General features: G+C 40.3%; 2 protein-coding genes across 2 annotated transcripts in view; one reads left to right on the top strand and one right to left on the bottom strand.

Annotated features, from left to right (window-relative positions):
* Positions 1 to 2,654: 2,654 nt before the first annotated feature.
* Positions 2,655 to 6,307, bottom strand: LOC149815081 (peroxidase 54-like). Its single transcript, XM_089990475.1, has 3 exons — positions 6,011 to 6,307; positions 5,790 to 5,890; positions 2,655 to 2,949 (listed from the first exon to the last, which is right to left on the bottom strand). Exons 1-3 carry the CDS (start codon positions 6,305 to 6,307, stop codon positions 2,655 to 2,657), a joined length of 693 nt encoding a protein of 230 aa, XP_089846601.1.
* A 1,020-nt stretch (positions 6,308 to 7,327) lies between these two features.
* Positions 7,328 to 16,984, top strand: part of LOC149815080 (peptide deformylase 1A, chloroplastic-like) — a 34,064-nt gene continuing 24,407 nt past the window's right edge. The window contains exon 1 of the mRNA XM_089988919.1: positions 7,328 to 7,869. Coding sequence (XP_089845045.1) covers positions 7,426 to 7,869 — 444 coding nt within the window. The 5' untranslated portion in view covers positions 7,328 to 7,425. The remainder of the gene's footprint in view (positions 7,870 to 16,984) is intronic.

The raw sequence follows: 16,984 nt of genomic DNA, 5'->3' as shown, positions 1-16,984 counted from the left end.
GATTTTCTAAGAAATCACACTTGGATAATGTTTTTTAAGTAAAAAGATGATTTTTAGGCATTGAATATTTTTTATAATTATAGACCATTGATTTTGTGAATTTTATAAAAACCTAACTTGGTGTTGGAATCGAACAATCTGAAAGTCGGTCCCTATAAACTAGAGCATGTAGATCACTTCTGTATGGTCACATTTTAGAAAAAATAAAAACAATCTTTCCAAAGCTGGGTAGGCATGCGGTAGGCAAAAAAAGCATCAGACAACTATTCATTACTACACACACACATATGTGTGTGTATGTGTGTGTGTGTGAAACATGTTTTTAGGATAACTAGTTTGATTCTTGCAATTGATTGAGTAGTTTGTCATGTGTATGTGAAACATGTTTTAGGATAACTAGATTGATTCTTGCAAATCAGTCTTTAAAATGTTATATTTGTGTATAAGCATGTTTGTAAGACAAGTTTTTTGAATATTATAATTTAATGATTAATTTGTCATATATGTGTATGATTTGAATTTGAGACTTATATTTAATAATTAAATTATGATATTTAACTAATTTCAGCAAAATTAATTATAGTTGTAGGATCTACAACCAAAAGATTTAGAAAATCCAATATCTCGTATGCACCTGTTCTACTAGTTTCAAGCACAAGAGTGGTTTTTAACATTAACGGAGGAAGCGAAGGACTGATTGGATCAGATGCATTTTCAAATATTTTATATCACATCATAGAACATTGGTCACAATCTCTTAGAGTCTGTTATGCAATTTTGAAATCTAACAACCAAACACATTTTAGTTCAGAAATATTAAGATAACCATCACATTTAAAGATGTGATACAAATCACCAGATAAGTGTCATGGAGATCCAGTGAGTTCACATCGGTGAGAAGATTTTGAGCACATGTGTGAAGTTTATTTGAGAGCGAAGGAAGATACGTTCAAAGGTGAAAGACTGAAGTTATCTAGGTTGAGAAACCATTATGACCCAACAGGGCAAACAAAGAGAAAGATAACATGTGTTGGAGGGAAGGGCCGTGCTACACACACACACACACACATATATATATATATATATATATATAATCTAAAAAAATATCGATATATATATAATAAAAATAAAAATAGCATTGGTGTTATTATCTAAAAATATCTTTAATATCGCTACAAAAATGTAATATTTTAAAAATATTGATTATTTAAAAATATCACTTTTTTTAGTATCATACATATTTATTAGAAAGAAAAATAGATATGGGAAGCAACGCGTGGAGTGGAAGCAAAAAAGTGTTAAAGAGTAGTATAAATCGAGAAACATGATTTATTTTAAAAGTGATTGTGAAAGCATGTGAAAATGAAAAAGAAAACATGAAAAAAAGGAGTGGGAAGCGACACAAAAAAATATTAACATAAAAAACACAAAAAACTAAGGGAGAAGCAATAAAAATCGAGTAGGAACCGAAAGGGATGTGAGAGGGACGCGATTTGAAAAGTGAGTGGGAAGCACCTTTCCACGAATGGAAAGTGAGTTTTCCCCCACACATCTCCCTAACATGTCTGTTCGTGCTTCAGAAGCCCGTTTCCCATTAGGGAGGAGTTTCTGGTAACTATGGTATTGTATCACCTTTGAAAATATCAACTATAATTTGCATCATTTTCAACCTACTGACAGTAGTAATTTAATGATGTAGGGCATCATTTTCAACCTACAAATAAAGTTACTATTCTTATTGTTACTGCATCAAATTCAAGTAAAATATTGCGATTTTTTTTTCCTAATGATAAGGAACCTTCATATGGATTTATGGACACAGGTCACTTAATGGGCTTATCACCCTTTACCAAACTAAAATATTTCGTTTTTTTGGCCGGTCCAACATTAGTTAGATATTTGCTCTCTATATATACCTAAATATAAAGAATTGGTTTGACACTACAAGAAATAAATAAAGGTTTTATTGGCTCACTAATACCACTAGTAAACACCTTTGCTGGAACAAGAACGTGCCAGCAGTAGCGCCAAGAAAGGTGTCACCGGTAATGCATTTTCTGGCGCAACTTTACACTGCTTGAAAATACTATTTTTGCCGGTAATAATGTTTTTTACATTGAAAATTTGTGGATCTTATTTGGAACTCAGATCGGAACTGGGTCTGGTACAACATTTCACAAACCATACGAGGCTCTATATACTAATTTGAACCTTTGGGTCATAACAGAATTTTAATCGCACCTCCTTCTTTATCCCCAAAACCAGACCCTATCAGGTTCGATACGGGCTGGGTCAATGTCAAACCCGATCCATTGACACCCCACAGTTTGCATAGGATAAAAGAGAATCCATGATTGACAAAGTGCTCTCAGGCTGTCCTTTACTATTTGACATAAAAAAATTTAACTACTAGACCTACTGCACATTCCCTTCGTCCAAAAAAGCACAAGAAGAAGCCGATGCATCACGTATGCCAATAACCAAACCCATGCTCGCCCTAGAGCACCGTGCTCTAGTGACCACCTTCGTGTGCCAGTGGCCTCGAGCAGTTCCTCCGGACCTCGCCCTGCGACCCAGTCAGCACCCCAACCGAGCTTAGTTTGACCATGGCTCTGGCGAACTCCCTACGAAACAGGTCCGGGTTGGTGGCATGGTCAACGACCAAATTCGCAGTGCTCAAGCTGGCCATGAGCTGCTGTTTCGGAGTAGAGCATGCCATAGCCCGCTATGATGTTCTTGAAGTAGTGGCTGTCGAAGTTCTCATGGCTGCCGATGTCCATTGGCACCCTGACCTGACCCGCGACTTCGGCATCAGCATCGGCATCTGAGCAGATCATCTTCAAGCTCTCCATGAGCATCGAGCTCATCGTCGGATCCGGCACACCGCCGGTGAAATTGTAGAGCAGGACTGAAGGAACCGGCAATGCGTGTGTCCAATAGTATGCGCACCTATTATAAGCACAGTGACAGAAGTTTATACAGTAAATTAAATAAAAGAAGGCAAATTATCGTGAGAAATTGGAATTTTTTGTCTTTCTAACGTTAAACTGAAAAACATTGGCAAAAAATAAATTTGAAACAGGAAATATGCAAAACCTTGATAACCATAAAAAGAACATTAAAAGCAGAAAATAAATTGTAAAATAAATATACATGAACAGGATACAAAAACAACGAACTTTTTTTCACGAGATACAGATTATATAAACGTAAATGGTGCTATAAAATTAGGGTATTTTCATCTAAACGATAACATAACATTATTTTGGCTGTCTAAAAGCCTGGTCAAAATAACTTATTTTTCGTAATATTTTCAAAGAAAGAAAACTGAATTTATCGCCATGATATCTGTAAGATACATGTGGACACCTACATACTATCACATCCCATTATAAGTCATGGAAAGTATGCCGAAAACATAAATAAGCATACAAAGTACATTAAAAATCAGAAAAAAATGTAAAATAAATATACAAAAAAAAACATAGTGAGTTTTTTTTTTCAATATAAACGCAAATGGTGCTATAAAAGTATATAAGATATTTTTAATTAAACTACAATATCACGTTATTTTGGCTTTCTAAAACGCTGATTAAAATGCCGTTTTCTTCTGTGATATTTTCAGAAAAAAGCTTGAATTTCTCACTCTGAGATTCGTAAGATACAAGTCTACACTCCCATTCTATTGCATCCCATGTCATAAGAGTATATATGCATGTTAAACACAGGGAAGACGGATCCCATCATAAGCCGTACGATGGGATTTGTCCTATATCGATCCTAGCCCCCCCAATCAATCGCTGCGATGAGTCCACATTCTCACTCGGACTGTGTACTAATCCTCGAAGTCCAGATGCATCAGTTGGACGGCTAGGATCGACGTACAACCCCAGGGCATCATATGGAGTAGTACAGGATCCCTTTTTAAAATGTAAGGAGATATGAAAAAGGAGAGGGAAAAGTTGGTGAGATACCTACAAGAGTGATGGTGTCGTTCTGGTCCAGACCTCTTTCTTGGAAGGCAGTGAGAATAGCCTCAAGAGTGGCGAATGGAGATGGAAGTTGGGCTTCGGCCATCACCGCTGTGCTGTCACGCCTGTCTGTGCTTAAAGGATAGAAGGGGCCTCCATTCTATGTGAGAAACGCGCGTATCAGATCATTACTCTCAAAACAATATATACAGAGAGAGAGAGCCGAATAAAACATCAACATTACTAAGACAAAGGGTCAACAAACGTTGAGCCCACGAGCAAACAAAACAACCGACCCAAACCAACGGCCAAAAAAACACGAAAGCAAACAGAAAAACATGAGGACAGAAGGCCAAAAAAGAACTGAATTCTGACAAATTCAACGAGGGTCAGGAGGAAGAGAGGGCGGTTGAAGGCGGAAGAGACCAGGGCAGCAGAGGCGCAAAATTGCATACACATAAGTCAAGATGCAATGCACAAGCTTATTGAAAACAACCGGAGTTTGACGGAATATCGCATTGTTGCGGGTCATCCAAACAACCCACCAGGAAGTGAGAAGCCAAGTTCTCCAGATCAGCCGCCATCTCTTGCAACTGCGCACCTACGGTGGGCCCCATAGAAAATTGAGCGCGAAGGAGTCATGTCGCATGTTGACATCTGGTTTGTTCCACGTACACTTGAAGAGATCCACAAAGATAGGGCAGGCCCAAAACAGATGATAGGTGAATTCTTCTGTCGTATTGCACAAGATGCACCGACTCGAAAGCTAAAAACCCACTCTTTTGAGGAAGTTGTCTATCTGTACTCGATCATGCAGAATCAATCAAGCTAAGAACCGAGAATGCGAAGTTGGGCCTTTAGCCCATAACAAATGCTTAGGTATCTAGACAGCTCCAGGAGGAAGAAGAGATCGATAAAGAGATTTTGTGCAAAAAACGCCGCTGGACGCAATTCCCGATGCAAAAGTTGAGCGGCAGGGTCAGGATCGCCCTCATTCATGAGGACGAAAGACATGACTTTAAGCCACATGCGACGCAGGTGCAAAGTAGAAAGCCTGTGATGACGACAATAAAAAAAGAATGACTCAAGTGAGCCATATTTAGCATGCAGTAAGGGAGCACACAGATTGCCAGGACAGTGCACCATCCAACATTGCTTTACGACGAGAGCAATACTTCTAAGTCTCGGAGCAAGAATCCTTAGACCCACCATACACCTAGGGAGCAACATAGAATTTCAACCCACCAGATAGCGCTTAGTCTGAGGATGACAACCAGACTAGAGAAAATCCGCCATCAAACGGGAGAATTTCTTCTCCACGCTCGTGGGCTTCAAGAACATAGACATAAGAAATTTTGCGATAGACGATAAGACGTGCTTGATGAGGGCAAGCCTATCTACGATGGAAAGGTAGGAAGCTTGCCAGGAGGAAATTTTGGTATGAACTTTTTGAAGAGTGGCATTCCAAGCGGCTGAGGGGATGCACGTAAGTTGCAAAGGGAGACCTAGATAGAAAATAGGAGGATCCGAAGTAGCACAGACAAAAATATGTTGCCTTGTGGTCAGCAAGGAATATTGAACATGTACAGACAACATTTATTGTTGTTTAGAGATAAACCTGATAGAGAGAGAAAAAATTGAAGGATGAGTTTGAATATCAACATTTACTACACGGAGGCACGATCGAACAGGATCATATCGTCAGCGTGTAGGTGAGAATATGATGGGGGAATTCCTGAGAGAGAGACCCACCAAGAAGATGACGTCTCTGGCAGCGAGGGCAACAATGTCAGCGCAGGAGACAGAGAGCGGGCATACCTCCTCCATCCTCTCCTTGATGGCGTCGAGTTCTTGTTCGCCGGCGCCTCCTCAGCTAGAACCCCGTCGGAAGATTCCAGCAGCACCAACCCATTGCACCCCTGCGGACCCAAGGAACGAAACCAAACACGAGACTCACAGGAGTTAATCGTCGCTTCCATCCGGGCGGCCAAGAAAGAAAAGAAAAGAAAGAGAATGGGGGAGGGGGGTAAAGCTGTTGCCTGGACGAAGCAGTCGTGGAAGGCGAGGCGAAGGAGGGAGGGGGTGACGTCGTAGAGTTTGGTGAGGAGTTCTTGGACTGCCTCACGTATGACGTGCTTCGCCACAGGGCAGGCTTCGCGGTAAAAGTCGTACTGGAGGTCGGGCGGGTCTGGGTAGACGTCGGCGACGTCGGCCTTTCTGGCGAGGAGAACGTCGTGGCCATGGACATCGAGTTTTTTCCACTCGGAGGAGTCCTGGACGGTGAAGAAGAGGGTGACTAAGATTCCGACCACCATCATCTTGCTGAGAGCTTTCATCTTCTCCGTCTCTCTCTTTTTTTCTTTCTTTGCTTCTTTTGAGAGAGAGAGAGAGAGAGAGAGAGAGTTCCTTGCTTCTTCTTTCGAGCCGGGGAAGCTTTATTTCTTACTGAGTTTGCACTCTCGGTTGAATGTTAACTGATTATCTTCACTGCACATTTCACTTGATGGGGGTGATAGAATCTCAACAGTTCCCGAGTGAGATGTGCGGTGGAGATTAAATATGACATGATGTTCCCTCACAAAGAGTGACAGCGCAGTGGGAGTTAGGATGAAACGATTCTGATTCGACTCGGCCCTCTGAACTGTTCCGAGTCAATTCGATTGACTGTAGCCGAGTCAATGAGGCTGGCGAGTCTACTCAAACCAACGTCATATGGACACGCTATTTTGTTCATGTGACCGTGTGACCTAAATTAAACAAAATGACACGTTGATAAATAGGTTTCTCGGGTATCTTTTGTTTTATTTTTAAACTCCGACCGATGTGATAATTTGATAGGGATCAGTTCTTGGAGAGTTCGATTCCAAAATACACCAATGGGTTATTAAAAGGTTAGAAAAACCAATGATCCAAAACCTTTGTAAATTTTTGAGACTTCAAATATCATTTTTTTAATCTCAAACACATGACACGGCCCATTTTGGTGTTGAAATCAAGAAAAAACGCTGAAAAGTCTAAAAAAACTCATTTAGCATGTTTGCATCACTCTGAATTTGGTTGGGTTGAGCTTGCCTTTCAAAAAGTATGAAACCCTCATATCAATCTTATTTATTCTATCAATGAGCTAAGGGCTGCCCATGTCAATGGAACCTAGCCCGAACCTGAGAGGGTTTGGGCCGGGCCATGGGGTTGGACTTCTTGGGCATAAATCGGCCTTGGGTGGGACCGGGCCGAACCTTAATCCCGAACACAATGGCCTGGTTCGATAAAGTTGCTCTGTTCATGCAAAATCCGACCGAGTTCGTGATCTCCAACATAAGGACTGCGTAGAGTAAAAAAGCAAACCTCTTCGCGAACTTGGCTCAACCTTTCACGTGATCCCAAACAGCCCCATCGAACGTTCCTGTGGGGAGCCAATCTACAGGCTGCGTGTGCGCTCCCATCCTTATCGTTTATGCGTAAATCACAATCACGTAAAGCGAAGATGGTGGTGCGTCTCCGAAGCATCTCCGCTCGGCTCCTTCCGGTCGCCGGCGGCCAAGGCCACGGCTTCCTCAGAAGAGCCAAGAGCTCGCCTACCCACCACCTGCTACCTCTCCTCATCGGCCGAGAGCCACAATCGATCAGACCCATTTCAACAAAGGGAAGAGGAAGCATCGGCTCCCCTTCCAAAACCGTTCCTTCTGCTGGTTGGTTTCTGGGTTTCGGCCAGAAGGAAGGGAAGCAGCCAGAGATAGTGAAGGCGGGCGACCCCGTGCTCCACGAGCCCGCGAGCGAGGTCGAGTTTCAGGACATCAGGTCGGAGAGCATCCAGAAAGTGATCGACGATATGGTCGCCGTGATGCGGAAGGCCCCCGTCGTCGGTCTCGCTGCGCCCCAGATTGGATTTCCTTACAGAGTATGCTTTTTTCCCTGCAAATCCTGAAAGACTCTCTCTCTATCTCTTGTGTTTTTTGGTCACCAATCTTCTCGGGCAGTGTTAGTTGGTGGTGCGTTACTGGATCTTTTTAGTTTACAGAGAAGCCCAGTTTGAGTTCGTTCCACTGTTTCTGCAAAATGGGCGTTTCGAAACGCTATTTGTTTGTACTTTGTAGATTGTTCAGTTTAGTTTTTAATTGTGATATTGAGAATGCCCATCTGAATTGGCCTGTTTCTTATGTTGGCTGGGGCTTTGAATGACATTCTGAAGTTTCTTAGGCTTGAATCGCTTTGCCGGTGGTAGTTGATGTTCCTTATATGGCATTGAAGTTTTGTTGAGCTTGAATCACTTTGCAGATAGCCGTTAGGGTTGCTTATAGTTACATTCGTGACCAAATTGCACACTCTGCTACTAGAAATCTTGTCATTCTACTATTGTTGTAGAGCACCACCGGTCGAGTTTAGAATGTGGTACGGTAAACGGTTAGGAAAATTGTGCCGTGAGAAAAAGGGATGTTTCTTTCGGATGATCAGCCACACTGAAACTGAGACACTGCCGCGGACAGGTGGGCAGCATCGGGGAATATTGGACAGTGGGCAAAAGCCCCAATGCGGCACTATCACGTGAGTGAACAAGGACAATGCCGCTCGTAAAGCTCTTTCGTTAAATTCCTGATCATCACGAGGCTCGAGGAAGAATTAAGACATGGTGATAATATGTTCTGTTCTCTCCAATTATCCTTAAACTGATAAGAAGCCATTTTTGTCTGGGGGTGGCGGACACAGAGTAGAAGAAGTAGAGTAAGATTCACTCCTCAGCCGGACTGCAACCCTCCAATGACAGAAGGCACCTTCAGCAATAGGTGAGCAGGATCCCTTTTCCTCTTTAGTGAAAAACTCAGAAAATGTAATTTCTTCTTTAATCTTTTTCTTTATTTTTCTCTTGATCCGTGTTTCTCATTGACACCCGGTTTTATAGCCTTAGTTTGGAAATAATTAAGATAACTGTTCCCTCTAATCTTTAGTGTTTATCGGAAGGGACATCTTTTTGAGGAGTCTCGGACATGGGCAACTACCACACAATGTGGGTTACTCCAACATTCTCCCACTTGTCCCAACAATAAACTCTTAACAAGAAAACTTTATAAGAATGACTTGATGAATAAATTAGCTTTTACAAATATATTCTACAGATCCTTAATTGAATCTCTGATCCTTATGAGATTAACAACAAACAACCATAATGAGAATCAATAAACTGTATGTGATCACTTTATTCATATGCATATGTCAAAAAGAGTTTAACAAGCCCATCCTTAATACATGTACAGAATACAATCCCGGCGCGCTAGTTCTTTAGTAAGAGAATCAACAATCATCTCTTTGGTACCAATATTAACAATATGTACTAGATGATTCTTTGTCCTTTCTTTAATAATAAAGTACTTTAGTTCCATATGCTTACATGACGTAGTACTTTTGTTGTTCGAAAAAGACACTGCAACTTCATTATCATAGTAGACCTTCAGTAGCTTTTCAATAAAATCAACCACCTTTAACTGTGATATGAAGTTCTTCAACCATATGACTTGCAAAGTAGTCTCGTATAATGCTATAAATTCTGCCTCCATGTTGTGAACAACAGTGGTCGTCTGCTTTCCACTCCAAGAAATCACACCCCCAACAAGTAGGAAGACATACCTAGTAGTAGACTTTCTACTATCAAGGCATCCTCCTAAGTCCGCATATAAGTAGCCAATGACCTTGAGGCGATTAACCTTATGATACGACAACATATAGTCTTTTGTCCTTTGCAAATATTGCAAGACTTTCTTAGCAGCCTTCCAATGGGATATGCCTGGATTAAACTGAAATCTACCAAGCACTCTTAGTACGAAAGAGATATCTGGACGTGAACAAGTCTGCGCGTATTGCAAGCTGCCAACAACTGATGCATATGAATAAACACTCATCTGTGCTTTGTCAATATCGTTCTGTAGACAATCCTTTAGACTCAGTTTATCACCTTTTGATATGGGTGATCTACTAAGAGAACAATTCCCCGTTCCATATCGCTTTAATACCTTATTTATGTAGGATTTTTAGGAGAGGCCTAGAAAGCCTTTTGCTTTGTCTCGGCAGATCTCTATGCCAAGTACATAAGCAACCTCACCCATATCTTTCATATCAAAATGTGATGCAAGAAACTGTTTTGTCTCTATAAGTAACTTTATATCGTTGGTTGCCAGCAAAATCTCATCCACATACAACATCAATATAATGAACTTACCCCCATTTTCCTTAAGGTATATACATTAATCAATAATGTTTTTTGTAAACCCGAAAATCACAATGACTTGGGAAAATTTAATATACCATTGTCGGGAGGCTTGTTTAAGTCCATATATTGATTTGTTAAGTTTGCAAACCAAACGATCATCTTCAGAGAAACCAAGAGGTTGATCCATGTATACCTTTTCATTCAGATTCCTGTCGAGGAACACTGTTTTTACATCAATCTAATGTAGCTCTAAGTTATAATGAGCTATGAGGGCTAAAATTATCTTCATTAACTCCTTAGTTGAGACATGAAAGAATGTCTCATTATAGTCAATGCCTTCTATCTGGGTGAATCTTTTAGCAATCAATCTTGCCTTATGTTTCTCTATGTCACATTTGGAGTCCTTTTTGGTCTTAAAGACCCATTTACACCTTATGAATTTTACTTCTTTAGGTAACTCGACAAGATCCAACACTTGATTCTTAGCCATAGAGTTCAACTCTTCTTTCATGACTTTTATCCAGTGCGAAGATTGTTTGCTTTCAACAGCTTCTATAGAAGTCAACATGTCATCATCTATATCTATGAAATCATTATGCTCCCAAAGGTACACCACATAATCAGGATGTATGGTAGATTTTCTAACTCTTGTGGATCTCCAAACATGTCATTCTTCAGGTTCAGATTGAACACGTTCATCATGTTCGTGCTCTTCTATATTGTCCATAATAGGTTCATTTTGGATTTGTGCATCAACAACCGGGTGATCAACAACATCATTATTAGGAATAACAATATGGTATCTCTTGGTGTTCTCCTTAACATGTAGTGAAACTGAATTTTGTACTTCTTCAAAACCAAGGTTTTGAAGTGCACTTAATCTGACTGAACCATCTTCGAAGAATTTTGCCTTATCCGTTTCAACAATCTGTGGTGAATGAGATAGACAATAAAATTTGTATCCTTTTGATCTCTTTGGATAACCAATGAAATATCTACTGATTGTTCTTAGATCAAAGATTTTAATGTGAGGGTTATACAACTTAGCATCTGAAGGACATATCCATATGTGCATATAAAACAGTGATGGTTTCCTATCTGTCCACAACTCGTAGGGAGTTTTAGGTACAGATTTCGTAGGAACCTTATTCAAAATATGCACAGCAGTCCTTAAGGCTTCACCCCACAACTTGATGAGAAATGTTGAATAATTAAACATGACCCTCATCATTTCTTTAAGCGTACGATTTCTTCTTTTAGCTACACCATTTTGGTAAGCACTACCAAACATGGTATATTGAGGCACAATGCCTTCCTATTTTAGAAATCGCACTAATGATTATTCTCTTTGCCCCATCTCAGTAAACCTATCATAATATTTGCCACCTCTATCAGATCTGACTATCTTAATAACTTTATCGGTTTGTTTCTCTACTTCTTTCTTAAATTCTTTAAACATTTGAAAAACATCAGATTTTTCATAAATCAAGTAGAGATACATATACCGAGAAAGTCATCAATAAATGTGACAAAATATCTTTCGGCTGTATAACAGGGGGTAAAAGGTCCACATACATCCGTATGAACTATCTTCAATATCTCACTACTACGTTTGGTACCCTCTTTATATGTGTTTGTATGCTTAGCCTTTATGCAATCAGCACATTGGTCATTGTCGGTAAAATATAGAGATTTTAAGATCCCTTCATTTCCAAGTCTCTTTATTATATTTTCAGAGATATGACCCAATCTTCGATGCCAAAGCATATAGGATTTATCATTTATCATGTTACGTTTATTCTCAAACAATGCGTATTCAGAAGTCAGAGACTCCTCAGTTTGGATCTTCACATTTAATTTATACAAACCATCATAAACTAATGCATAACCAATTTCAATAGAATTTCTGTAAATGAATAACTTGAAATTTTCAAATTTAAAGCAATATCCAAATTTATCCAGTCTTGAAATTGAAATTAAGTTTATACTAGATGATGAAACATAAAAGACATCACGAAGATCCAAATCTACGTCTGTATCTAAAGTGATCCTGCAGGTCGCAATACCTTTCACATGCGAATGCATCTTGTTCCCCGAATAAATGCTCTTCTCATGTATTGTTGGTTCCTTTCTATTTAGGAACAACTGCAGACATTTAAAATATGAACAGTAGCACCAGAGTCAATCCACTAGCTATTTTCAAGAATTTATAATAAGTTACATTCATAATAAACAAATGACAAATTACCTTTTTTTTCTAACCATTTCTTGTACTTTATGCAATTTGCCTTTCTATGTCCCTTCTTGCAAAAAAAACACTTTATAGGAGCAGAATCAGGTTGCTTGCCTTAAGATGACTTATCTCCTGCTGACTTTTTCCTAACATTTTTTTTTAAATGCATTCTTCTTTAGTCTTACCTTGGATCCATGAAAAGCCATATATGCACTTTGCACCTTATCTTCTTTCAATCTCTCTTCTTCTTCAACACACTTGGACAAAAGTTCATTGAATGTCCATTCATCATTATGTGTGTTGTAAGAGATTTTGAAAGGTTCATACTTCAAAGGTAATGACGCCATAATCAAATGTACTAGGAATGTGTCAGAAATGATAAGCTTCATGTCATTCAGCTGAAACGCTATGTTCCTCATTTTCAAAATGTGTTGGCGAATATTATCTCCTTTAGAATATTTCATAGATATAAGTTTTGACATTAAGGTACTGGCCTTGGCCTTATTGGAATCGACAAACTGTACCTCAATGACACTCAGAAATTTCTTGATTGTCCTGCATTGCGGGATAACACTGCGAATATTCTTTGTCACCTTAGATTGCAAAAGTAACATACTAAGTCTATTCGAGCGCTCTCACTTCTCAAAAGCAATTTTTTGTTTAGAAGTGATTTGATCTGTCAGGGCAGTAGGCTCATCCATTCTTAAGGCCAAATCCAAATCCATATACCTTAATGTAAAAAGGACAATTTCTTTTCAATTACTAAAATTAGATCCATAAAAAAAATGAATAGTATTCGAGCAATCTAAAACCACAAAACCAGAAACTGCATGACAAAAGACATATATCAAAAGGAAGCATATACGAGACAAACCTGATGAAAAAAGCAATAAATAAAAAGCCCTGAGTATGCTTATTTCCAGGCGAGTATAGGGGGTCATTAAAACCTTACTTTGGTAAGAACTTCAATACGCGTAACCACCTTGCCTTCTGACCATAGTTGGTAAAACTAAGGTTCATGTGAAGCTAAACCATCATCACAATGTACCTTTGGATACACATGTGCGATATATCTCAACACATTTGCCTTATTTTACCCTACCTAAATTCTTAACATGACAAAACTTCCTTTGGGTCGTTTATCATTTCATGAATTTAAGTACAACATTAATATTGGCTAAAGCTCTACGATAAAACAAAAATTTGATAACACACGTGTATTTAGTCACTTTGGTAACATGAATTCACTAAGTCATCTAACTATCCTTGATGCCAATATTATACATTCACTTATAATGCATAATTACAAATAAAATGCATGAACATGACAAAATAAAGCTTTTAACACGCTGTAACTTAATGTTTATGCTCGTGAACCAAAGAAAAACAACAATCCATATCAAAAATATAATGAACCGGTGAAATAAAGGTTTGAACTGGTCATTAATTAACTGTATCAGTTCTTAATCCTTATGAACCGGATATAAAAACCCTCAAACCGGTTCTAAAACCTCACGAACCGGTTTTAAAACCATATGAACCGGTTATAAAACCCCTGAACTGGTTAAAAAACACACTGTATCGGGTCTGTAACAATCCAAACCGGTCCCAGTAGCACTGAACCCGTCTCAGATGATTGAGAACTAGTTCTAGAGAGACCCGAATCGGTTCAGGATTAATCTGAACCGACTGAAATGGTTCTGACACTGTTACAGTGCAGTGGATCTGGTTCTTTCAAGTTTGCCAGATCCAGAACCATATAATCCGGTTCAACCGGATTCTGGATCTAACATAGATAGAACCAGGTCCAGTTACCCGAATCCGATCCAGGGACATTTGGACTCGGGTACTGTGATCTGCAACCCTATATCCAGATCCAACCTGACAACTTTATGGGTTGGATCTAAAGCAATGACCCGATCTAGTGAAACAGTATGGATCAGATACATATCCAGAGTCCAGATCGGGTTCCACAAACCCGACCCGATTCCAAAACCAAAACGGGTCTGGGTCTCTTACCTGAGAACCAAATCCGATCTGATCCAAAGAACCTTTATGGATCAGTACGGGTAAGTTGGATTCGAATCCAATTATGGACCCGATCCTGATCCGAAGCTACATGGGTCTGGGTTTCTGAGAATACTGAATCCCTCACCTAAACAAAGACTCGATGCAGTTGATCCTTATGGATCAGTACGGGTGGGGTGGGTCCAGATCTAAATATGGACCTGACACGAAACTTAGCCCTCTTCTTACGAATTAGGGTTTCAGAAACTCTCAACCCTCCTTCTAACTTTCTCTCTCCCCTTTCTTAGAGAGTGTCGCCACCGTCTCCGACGATCCAGCAACCGAAAGGTCGCCGGCGACTCCGTCGGCAAACGATGCGGCAGCCTCCGCCACCTTGACTATAGTCGACGGCCATGACCGACGATGGTGGGGAGGTGACATCTCCGACAACCCGACACGCTGCAGAGGTGCCGATGACCGCCATGGCCAGCATCACCGTCAACAAGACGGTGCGGCAGATCTGCTGCGCTCACAAGAGAGGAAAAACAAGGAAGGTCCGATCAACGCCCAAGACAGGAGGTAAAAGTTTTTTTTTGGGTGTTTTTGGGAAACAGCCGGCTCAAGAGGTCGGCTTTCCCGAAAAATGGCAGAGGATCGCCCATCTGATCCGAATACAGCATTTGCGCCTCCCTTCTTTAAGAAACCGACCTAATTGAGGTTGGTAAGAGGGGCGTCGCCATTCAGACGACAGGTCCGTCTGAAAACCGCAATCAGAAAAGTTCTAAGGAAGCGTGGTGGGGAGGCACTCCTGAGCCCTGGGCTGATGTATGTGTTGGCTACGATAAACGGATGATACGTTTATGCGATGGTGGATATTGGCACCACTCATAACTTCGTGGCAGCCAGACTTGTGGGGGATTGGACTCAAGTTGAGCGAAAGCCATTGTCAATTGAAGGCCATTAACGCATCGCCGTCCGACGTCAATGGAGAAGAGCGAATGGTGTCTGACAAGGTGGGATCTTGGAGATGGACTGCAACTTTGAGATGAACTTTGGCGTGGCGAGGAGACTTACTTAGCTACCTTAAGGGATCTTCAAAGTGAAGCCTACGCCGAACCTGTCCCTTCGACAGTGCAATAACTGTTGGAGGAGTTCGCGGACGTGCTCCCGCCTTCAATGCCGAAGGAACTGCCTCCTCGAAGGGACGTGGACCACGCCATTGAGTTGGTGCCCGACGCTCAACCGCCGACCCAGGCCCCTTACCGAATGGCACCCCCAGAGTTGGCGGAACTGTGACATCAACTTGATGAGTTGCTGCAGGCCGGCTACATCCAACTATCGAAAGCCCCTGTCCTGTTTTAGAAGAAGAAGGATGGGTCAATGCGCCTTTGTGTGGACTATAGGGCATTGAACAAGCTAACCATCCGGAATAGGTACCCACTGTCTCAAATTGAAGATTTGTTCCATCGGCTTGGAACCGCTAAGTTTTTTACCAAACTTGACTTGCGGTCTGGTTACTACCAAGTGCGCATCGCGGCATGCGATGAGCCTAAAACAGCTTGTATAACTCGGTATGGCTTGTACGAGTTTTGTGTCATGCCGTTTGGGCTAACCAATGCCCCGACAACCTTTTGTAACTTAATGTGTAATGTCTTTCATTCGTATCTTGATGACTTTGTAGTTGTTTATCTTGATGACATAGTCATCTTTAGGCAAAGTTTGGATGAACATGTCCAACACTTAAGTTTGGTCCTTGGGAAGTTAAGGGAAAACAGGCTCTACTTGAAGCCTGAGAAATGTATATTTGCACAAACAAAAGTGCCTTTCTTAGGACACTATGTTGGGGATGGGATCGTTCTAAGAAAGGCCGTAGCTCGACAACCTTGACAGGAACTAAATTTTCAGTAGTAGACATTGTTGAATAACTTGACTCTGATACCACTTGTCACATGACTAAATTTTTTTTCTCAAAGAGACTAGCTGACGTTCACAAGTTTTTATGACCAGTTTAGGCTATTATTTCACCGGTATATTATATTTTTGATTTGGATACTTGTTTTTTCTTCGGTTTATGGGCATAAACATTAAGTAACATCATGTTAAAAGCTTTTATTTTGTCATGCTCATGCATTTTATTTATAATTATGCATGTATAAATGAATGTTTGATATTAGAATCAAGGATAGCTAGATAACTTAATGAATTCATGTTACCAAAGTAACTGAATACACATATGTTGTCAATTTTGTTCTATCATATAGTTTTATCTAATATTGATGTTGTACTTAAATTCATGAAATGATGAGCGACTTAAAGGGAGTTTCATTGTGTTCGGAATCTAAGTACGGTAGAATAAGGCAAGTGTGATGAGATAGATCGTGCATGTGTATCCAAAGGTACCATGTATTGATGGTCTAGCTTCACATGAACTTTAGTTTTACCAACTATGGTTGGTAGGCGTAGTGGTTACGTGTGTTGGAGTTCTTACCAAAGTAAGATTTCAATGAACCCGTACACTCGCCCCCAAAATAAGCATATCAAGAGCCTTTTATTTATTGCTTTTTCCATCAGGTT

The sequence above is a fragment of the Nuphar pumila genome, chromosome 15 (assembly GCF_984573655.1).
Source record: "Nuphar pumila chromosome 15, dmNupPumi1.hap1.1, whole genome shotgun sequence".
In the NCBI taxonomy this organism is placed as follows: Eukaryota; Viridiplantae; Streptophyta; class Magnoliopsida; order Nymphaeales; family Nymphaeaceae; genus Nuphar; species Nuphar pumila.
The sequence above is the reverse complement of the archived record's forward strand: the minus strand, read 5'-3'. Positions and strand labels throughout refer to the sequence as shown.